Below are 9,533 nucleotides of genomic sequence, written 5' to 3'. Positions count from 1 at the left end.
GTATGTTCTCTCTCTCTCTCTCTCTCTCTCTCTCTCTCTCTCTCTCTCTCTCTCTCTCTCTCTCTCTCTCTCTCTCCATTATAGCCTATTTCCTTCTAATAGTGCCCAGGCAAAAATAATGTTTCAGTCAAACTGCTAGCAGATTCATAGCTCAATACATTCCTTCTGAATGGAGTTAATGTAATTGAGTTTAAAAAAAAATTGCAAAACTGTGAATCCTTCATGAGAATAAGCAGCATTTCCAAGGGGAGAAAGGCCTTGCCCACTCCAGTATAAAACCTGGATCATCAGGGGATGCCAGCCAACCCCATTCCCTCCTCAGTATAGAACCTGGATCAGGGAAAGCCACTTCCCCATCACCTCCTCAGTATAAGACCTGGATCAGGGAAGCCACTCCTCATCATCTCCTCAGTATAAGACCTGGATCAGGGAAGCCACTCCTCATCACCTCCTCAGTATAAGACCTGGATCAGGGAAGCCCCTCCCCCAGCATCTCCTCCCAGCATCTTCTTTGTGTGTATGCAGAACTACCCCCAAGCAAAGGTTAGAGGCACTCAAGGTCACCTCCCATCACCTTGTCACACATGTGTCCAGCATTTTCCCTATGCAGACTATGAAAGTTCCCCTGAAGATTAAGGATGAATTAAAGAAAGCCCCAGGAGTCTCCTGGTAGGAACCCTGGCCCTGTAAAGAGAGCTTGTAGTCAAGACAAAGCCATTGCATCCGGTAAATCCAGAACCCAGGACTCTGAGGTAGGATGGAGCCTCCTGGCTAGGTCTCATGGGAAAAGCTTGTGACTTGGGTAGGGCCATGTAGGTGTGAAGAAGAGTGATGATCGGAGCGGAAGAGACAGCATGAATGGGGTCTAGAGAGGTGTGCTCTAGTATGAGAGCTTCCGGACATGGGCAGCTATTGAGCACTTAAATGTGGCCTGTCCAAATTGGGGTGCACCTACTTCAGGTTTATGACTTCAAATATTTAGCATGATAAAAAAAATAATACAATTAGTATTTCTCATAGCAACTCCCTAGTGGGATAATAAGTTAAATAGACAATAAAAATTAAATTCATCTGCTATGTGTGTGTAAGTGCATGTTTGTCTCCGTGTGTGTGTGTGTGTGTGTGTGTGTGTGTGTGCAGGTCCATGTGTATGTGCATGTGGAAGCCAGGCCTTAGGTGTTGTTCAGGCTCACCTCTGTCACCTCTGCTTTCTTGCGCAAGCTCTTACAGAGGCCTGACATGTCTCACAGTCATGTGGCTTCTCTGAGCTCTGGGTCAGTTAGACTGTTCCTGAAGTGACCAGGCAGGGCCTTCAAGGCCACTGCAGATTTCTACCCACAGGCTCTTGGGAAATATTTTCTGAATTAATGTTTGTATGTCTTCGAGCGGATGTAAGCCTACCGTCTGTGCAGCGATCTGTACTTACAAATAATTACAGTTGTCGTAAATCATCAGGATCAGGTTTGAAGGCATTTGTGGATCTGATGGCCCCATTATTATAGCTTTCCAGAGTAATGGAATGATGGAGAGGGGAGTGGGGTTAATGTGCAGGTGGCTCCCGACTGTTAACGTTCTATTAATAAATGACTCTTCTGCGCTAATGTCTCATGAAAGCTTAAAGCATCCAGTTAGAGCTTACAGGCCTTTGCATATGCAGATCGAGTTTCCAGAAGCCTTGGGGATAATCAGGTTGTTTTCCCAAGCAATCTTCTGTGACTCATATTGTATTTTATGCATACTGTGGGTGTGTGTCTGTGTGTGTCTGTCTCTGTATGTGTGTCTGTGTATGTCTGTGTGTGTGTTTGTGTGTGTGTCAATCTGTGCGTGTGTCTATGTGTGTGTGGCTGTGTGTGTGTGGCTGTGTGTGTGTGTGTGGCTGTGTGTGTATGTGGCTGTATCTGTGTGTGTGTCTGTCTGTATGTGTGTGTGTCTGTATGTCTGTGAGTGTGTGTCTGTATGTGTGTTTGTCTATGTGTATGGCTGTGTGTGTGTCTGTGTATGTGTGTCTATGTGTGTGTGGCTGTGTGTGTGCCTGTGTGTGTCTGTGTGTATGTCTGTGTATGTTTGTGTGTGTGTGTTTCTGCATATGTGTGGCTGTATCTGTGTGTGACTGTATCTGTATGTATGTCTGCCTGTATGTGTGTCTGTGTGTCTGTGTGTGTGTGTGTCTGCATGTATGTGTATGTGTTTGTGTGTGTCTGTATGTGTGTATGTGTATGTGTGTGTCTGCATGTGTGTGTATGTATGTGTGTTTGTCTCTCTGTGTGTTATGTTACAAGGAGAGATACACAGACAGGGACAGAAACAAAGAAAGGGCAAAGGTGAGAGGAGCAGTATGGGCAGAGGAAGTGTGAAGAGGAGGCTCTACTGTTCTTCTGTAAATTAAGTATTTGAAGGCAAAGGCGTCAGATAGACAGTGGAATGGAGACAGTGCAGGAGACTGTGAGGCCGCCTGGCACCAGAAAGCATGAGGACTCTGGTATTCAAAGCTTAGGGTTCAACTCATGTCTTTTCTACATATGGACCATATGACTAACACAGAATTGCCTTGGTTTCTTCTCCATGTGTTAGGTAGGATGATAGGAGGGTGGGGAGCCGGAGGTGCTGTCTGTAAAGCAGTGAGGTGCTGAGCCCCAGGGTGCTGAGCTGGTGTTGAGAATTCCTCAGAATTCAGACAAGTGTACCTCCTCTTCCTCCTCTTCCAGGGAGCATGGTGGCTCAGACTGCTGGGTAGTATGAGAATCCTCTATGGGTAAGGGCAAGGGTGGTCAGCTTCCTGTCTTGTCAGCCCTTTTCTGTGGCAGCCACTTCAGATGCCTTCCAGCAATCATCATCACTGAGACTCCATATCAAAAGAGACCCATGGTTCTGAGAAGTCCATTATACAAAGGGGCATGGGCAAGAACACAAAATTCAGGGGGTATAGTCTGTGCCCCTGATTCTATGTGTCTACCTTCCCAAATTCAGCAAGGTCTGAATATTGAAGCACTTCGTACTTCTCAACAAACATATACGCACATACACAAGATACATATATTTACGTGACATACACATGGTACATATACATGCAGATGTACATGACCTACACATGATACTCATAGGCATACATATACATAACACATACAGTTATATGGCAAACATGCATACACACGCAGAAATGTATACACAGTGCATATATGCACACAACTCAAGGCACATATGACCCACATATGCACATATACAAGATACACATGTACACATTTACATAATATACAAAAGCATTTGGTACACATGGGCATATATGCATAGTACACACATACCCCATATACACATATGCATACATCCACATGACACAATGTGCACACATGCACATAGCAAATACATGCACATACAGACAAATATACACATATACATACATATACACAACACATGTCATACGTGCACACACAGCACTCAAGCATATATATTCATATGTTGCATGGGTACACAGAACACACACATGTGCATAACACATACATGCACACTCATGCACACAATGTGAATGCATAAACCACATGCACACATAGCATGCACACAACACATGCATGCACACTCATGAACACAGGTACATACACAGATACAGGTCAGGTCAGTATTCAGACTTCTATAAAGGGCTCCAATGCCTTCCTCAGGGTGGCCTAAAGTATCTTATCCCCTCATGCATCCTGCTATACCCTGGCCTGCTGACTGGCGTGGACTCTCCTGAAGGGGTAAGATTGGGAACAGAAGGGTGTGCATGACTTGTCTCCATGCATTTGGAGCATACTAACATAACTGTCACTATGACTGGAGCCTTAGGGCAAGTAGAGGTTTTTTCTGGTTCACACCCCAAGGAGCATATGTAAATCCTCTTGTTCTTAGCGAATGTGAGGGCACATGGCAGGAGATGTGTTTGTTGGGGAGTAAAAAGGGCCATACTGCTCCAGAGGAGCCAAAGCTGGGGAAGTTCCAGTGTTACCTTGGCTTATATGGGGTCTGGGAACAAGGTGGGGACCTGATTCCATTGCAGTGTTGTTACAGCCAGGGACCCCAGAACACCAGAGCAGCCTAGTGGCCCCCTCTACATCCCTATGGGGTTCTTCTGGGGTGTATTGCAGTATGAGGGCTATGTACCACACTGAGAGGCCGAAACAGCAAGAAGGCATCCTAGCATCTCCGCGGCCAGGATTATGTGGAGCCAATCCAGTCTGTGTTCGTCTGAACTTCTTCTTTGTATGGGGCCTGCCAAAGGCCAGACATGGATTTTAAAGCAGAGCTTTTCATAGCTTTTCTTGTGGTGGGGGGTGGGCGAGAAGAAGAGACAAAGGTTTAACACAGCAAATCATGACCTCATGGAAAGGGCCTCTTGGGGCAGAAAGGGGCCCAAAGCTCATCTAGTCACCCTACAATGCTAAGATTCAGTTGCTGCTCTACCTTTCTGGACCTCAATGACCTCATATGTAAAATGGGAATGAAACCCATTCTGCGGGATCATTGTGAGATGAAAGAAGGCACACGGTGAGGTCGTGGTCCAAAGGAGACACAAACCGGAAATTATCAGAGGGGTTCAGACATCAAATAGAGTCTTTAGGAAGAAAGTGACATAATTTTATCCTACAGAGCCTCCAAATAATACTTTTGATCTTGCTGAATGGTTTGATAATTGAGTCTTTAAAAAATAAATCCCTATGGGGAGGTTGGACAGAATGCTCAAACAGCAATGTGCTTGCCATGCAAGCATAAAGAATGAGTTCAGATCCCCAGAACCCATAACAAAAGCTGAGTAGAGTAGCATATGCCTGTAACCTCAGCAAGGACAAAATGGGTGGGAGAGTCAGACAGATTCCTGCAAAGATGCTGGCCAGTTAGCCTAGCCAACTTGGTGAGGTTCTAGCCCAACGAGATACACTTCTGCCCTAAGTAAAATGTGGAAGGTGCCTGAGGCTTTATTAGGACACTTCTGTCCTAATAAAATGTAGAGGTGCATGCACACACACACACACACACACCTATCTTTTCTTTTGGGGGAAGCCACAATGCTAGGGCAAATCAGCAATACAGGACATTTGGGCAACATGACATGTCGTCATTACATGCTGTGCTGGCTACTTTTATGTCAACTTGACACAAGTTAACTTATCTGAAAGAAGGCAACCTCAGTAAAGAAAATGCCTCCATAAACATCCATCTGTGGGCAGTCCTGTAAGGCCATTTTCTTAATTAGTGATTGATGAGGGAGGACCCAGACCATTGTGGGTGATGCTATCCTTGGGCAGGTTGTCCTGAGTTCTATGAGAAAGCAAGCTTAGCAAGACATGGGAATCAATCCAGTAAGCAGCACCTCTCCATGGCCTCTTTCTTCATCAGCTCCTGCCTCCAGGTTCCTGCCCTGTTTGAGTTTATGTCCTGACCTCCTTTAATGTTGAACAGGGATATGGAAGTATAAACCTTTTCCTGCTCACTTTTCTTTTTGGTCGTAGTGTTTCATTGCTACAATAGAAGCCATAACTAAGACACGTGGCAACAGTGTGCTAGTATTTGGATATTTCATTGTTATTGAGTGTGAATTCTAAATTTGGAGCTTTGTCTCTTTTAGTTCATCACTTCTAAAACATAGATCTGTAAAAAGTGAGTATTTCCTTAATGCAGTTAGCTCCAGTTCCTCAGCTCCTCACTGAATCTGGCAATGAAATGAGGAGAATGGTAACCTGGTTCTCACAGGGTTAAAGCGAAAGGGCAGAGAGTGATGCTGAGATGATGAAGCGAAGATGGCAGCCTCAGAATGGACTCACTAGAGATCCATTCAAGACACATGAGTTTTGGTGGGGAATGGCGTGCAGCAATTGTCCTTTCCTTCCACCAACTCGAAGAGCCATCACACAACCTCAACCCAAAGAAGACTCTAGGAAAACTAACCAAATTGGCAACAGAGTTACAGCTGACACCTGTAGCAGGATACTTATTCTGCTACATTGTATTCACAGTGGAGCTTAGTGATTAGGCAGTAGAAAAGGAGGTGGAGATGGGAGAGAAAGAGAGGAAGGGGAGTGGAGAGGCAGAGGAAGGGGAGGAGAAGATGGAGGCTATCAGTCATGGAGAACAACGGATGGGTCAAAAGCTGTTGTGGGTAGCAACTTCTATCAAAGGGTTAGATATTGGGTAACAACTCTAATTGTGTGGGTATCTTGTTGATTGAGCAGGTCTAATCATATTATCCTTTAGATAATCATTAAGCTTTAAGAGTTTCATTTCTACCGTACTGCAAGGATGACAGATATTTTATGGGGTTCAGCCGAGCTTTGTGGATGCAGCATGGGGAATTAGCAGAGCCATCCCTCATGCTGGCATCTCATGGGTGCTGTGCATCTAGCATAGGGCCTGTGCATCTAGCTAGCCGGAGCGCCGATCAGAGCCAAGGAGCAGTGGGAACATGGTGGTTGCCTGGGAACAAACTGGACTGGGCGCCATTTTCTAAATATCCCCCTACAAACATTCCTTCCCTCTTGTCTCTGAGCCCTCTCCCAGGCCACTCTCCCACTAACCACTGCCTGCTCTCCTAGTGATGCCCCAGGTGGTGACAGGCTGCCAGAATCTAGCTGAATACAGGCACTTGCAGAGATCTTTCTGCTCTTGGATCTCAACGTTCTCATTTGGCAATGGGTGGAGGAGAGGTAATTTGGGATCTCTGACCTCTACAAGCTTTGTGGGTCTTTTTGACTTTGTGCTAATGCTGGATACTTCTCTAAGTGTGGCCAATGGATCTGGGAACACTTGGGAGAGAGTAATCATGCTTAGAGGTAAGAGTGGAGACCCAAGAACTCTAACTGCCCTTGAAACCTGGAGTTTGCACCACTCCCTGAGTTCCATGGCCACCAGGAGAACTCTAAGAACCAAACTCTTGAACATATGGGATGTAGCTTCTCTTGCCCTCCCTCAGTAGATGAAGATCGCTTTCGGGTCTCCTAACTGTTGCTATTGTCGAAGACAACCAAGACTCTATTCCTAGGAAGAGCCCCTCCTCACTTGGAGCTGCTCTACTAGAGCAGGGTATGTCTGGAACTCTGCAGAATGTTTGCCAAACTTTTTCTCGGCCCTCCCTCACACATAGACTCCTCAGGAATGAAGAACTGGGTTTGAGGCAGAGCCGAACCTGGTTTTCATGGATTAAAAGATCATAGAAACAACCCCATCCAGCTTCCTTACTCTACAGATAAGACATACAGGCAGGCCCAAGGAGTGTGAAGACTCGTCCAAGGTCAGAAGCTGAATTAGAGCTGAAGTCAGAAGGCTATTAGCTATCCACATACTTCATCGTAAAGCTTGGGGTTCAGAATAGGAGCTGGTTTTAAATGCCACCTTTATAGCTGATTGACCTTATGAGGAGCTTGAGAATATGAGATAGTCACATCTTTCAGCTTCTCTACAGTAGTGCAGGTGACATGGTACTTAGAATAAGTGCCTAATAAATGCTCATTGCCATCATTGTTACTTTCATTGCTTTCATGCAATATTAATTATAGAGACATGTAACCATACCCCCCCACACATGCCCACAGCACCCCCAAGTAACACACCCCCATCTCTCCACAGGCTGGTGGAACTCTTCTCCACGGCGCCCATTGGCTCTCACTGGGGTGTGCTGTCCAAGTGCTTGGCCTACAGCAAGGCTGCTTCTGACCCCTTCGTGTACTCCTTGCTGCGACACCAGTACCGCAGGAGCTGCAAGGAGCTTCTGAACAGGATCTTCAACAGACGCTCCATTCACTCTGTGGGCCTCACAGGTGACTCTCACAGCCAGAACATTCTGCCAGTGTCAGAATGAAGGACAACTCTCCTGTTGGGGAGTTCAGAATGAGGTGGCCAGAGCAGAGGGAGGTGGTCTGGGACTCCTGGGTGGACAATAACTCTGCCACCATTGCCTGGTGATTGCTGTGCTGCTGATGTATGAGCAAGATCTGGGGCCTGCTTCTTGAATCTTCCAGGGTAGGTGTCAGACTGTCCCTATTTGTCACCAAAGGATGACCATAGGCCACACCTTGGCCTTTCTTCCTGAGAGTGTTTTGAGTGCTTAGACTTACCAAAGGCCTCCCAGAGGATGGTAGGCCAGGATGGTAGACACAGAGTGCTGGTGGCAGGTGTGGGGCACAATACCCACCCGTTTGCTAACTACTGGTCATGGGGCTCCATGCTCCAAGGGACATTTTAGTGATGCTGGAAGTGAGGCTGTCTGTAGCCATCTGGCTCCAGATCTACTGTGGCATCTCTTTTCTCCTTGGTAGTATTTGCTGCTGTAACCCAAATATTATCCAGCTGGTGCCAACATTATGGTCAGCTGATACCCTCGGGCCCTGAACTCAATGGGAACATGCTTAACAACAAGTTTGCTGCCTACCAGTTGTCTTAGGAATGATAGATTGGATTCAGCTTTTGTCTCTCTTCCATCAAACTTATGTTTGCGTGTATTGACAATCTTAGCATGAAAGTGGTCTCAATAGACAGGTCTTAGAGAATGTTAGATTCCATGAAATCTGAGCAGGAAGTCACCTTCTGATTTGCATGCCATAAGTAAGGGAACCCAGGAAATATGGAAGCAGGAAGATGGTGGCTGGTCTGTCCTACCTCCACATCTGGGATCTGATTTGGTAGAGAGTACTTCCTCTTGTCTTAGACATCTTGTCCATCGTATCCTAGGAGCTGACTTGAACAGGGATACAGTCTTAGTTTTCAGATACTAGATTCCATTATCTGAGTGGTTCATTACCCTCATTCTGCAATTTTGTCCTGAGAAAGCAAGAGCTATCCAAGGTCACTACAAAAGTGCTCTGTGCCACTGATAAGAGTGTAGTTAGCATAGGATGCTGTTCTTATAGTATACATGCCAGTCCATTGGGAGCCATTGTCTTAATCTCATCAAAAACCAAGATAAGGACAGGAGAAAAAAGCTTAGCCAGTAAAGTGCTTACTGTGTAAGCACGAAGGCCTAGTCCAACCTCAAGAACCCAGATTAAAAGCAAACTGGACATTGGTATGCACCCATAATCCTAGCACTGGAGAAGAGAGTGAGTAACTCCATAGAACTCACTGGTCAGCCAAGATTTAGCTGAATAGGTTATAGGCCAGTGACAGATCTCAGAAAAGAACAAAGACAAGGTAGATGGCAGCTTAAAAACAACACCTGAGGCTGACCTCTGGCCTCCACATGCCTGTGTGATTGAGAGTGCACACACATGTGAGCACACTCACTCGGCCCATGCCTACTCACTGTCTCATTATCATTTCAGACTCGCTTGAGAACGCTCAGAGCAGTTGCGTTAGAACCCCGTAAGTGACTCCTATGGGTGGGAAGGGTGGAGAGCCATAAAATCATAAGTATCATTTTCCCCTTATAGCTCCACACATCCTAGTCTCAGAAGCATAGGGGGAGCTACCCACCAGGCAACCCCAGTAATTAAAGGCAGACAAATGTCTGCTTGTCTATTTGAAAAGATGGCCTATCATTAACTCTTGGCAATTCATTTAGAAAACAACTCCACCAG

The 9,533-nt window shown here is 45.9% G+C and overlaps 1 protein-coding gene across 1 annotated transcript in view; it reads left to right on the top strand.

Annotated features, from left to right (window-relative positions):
• Gpr26 (G protein-coupled receptor 26) overlaps positions 1–9,121 on the top strand; it is a 20,157-nt gene extending 11,036 nt beyond the window's left edge. The window contains exon 3 of the mRNA XM_028772577.1: positions 7,588–9,121. Within this exon, the coding sequence (XP_028628410.1) occupies positions 7,588–7,819 (232 nt within the window). The 3' untranslated portion in view covers positions 7,820–9,121. The remainder of the gene's footprint in view (positions 1–7,587) is intronic.
• Positions 9,122–9,533: the final 412 nt, after the last annotated feature.

Source organism: Grammomys surdaster, unplaced genomic scaffold, assembly GCF_004785775.1.
Source record: "Grammomys surdaster isolate TR1022 unplaced genomic scaffold, NIH_TR_1.0 214, whole genome shotgun sequence".
Classification (NCBI taxonomy): domain Eukaryota; kingdom Metazoa; phylum Chordata; class Mammalia; order Rodentia; family Muridae; genus Grammomys; species Grammomys surdaster.
Note: the sequence above shows the minus strand (reverse complement) of the source record. Positions and strands in the feature narration are given on the sequence as shown.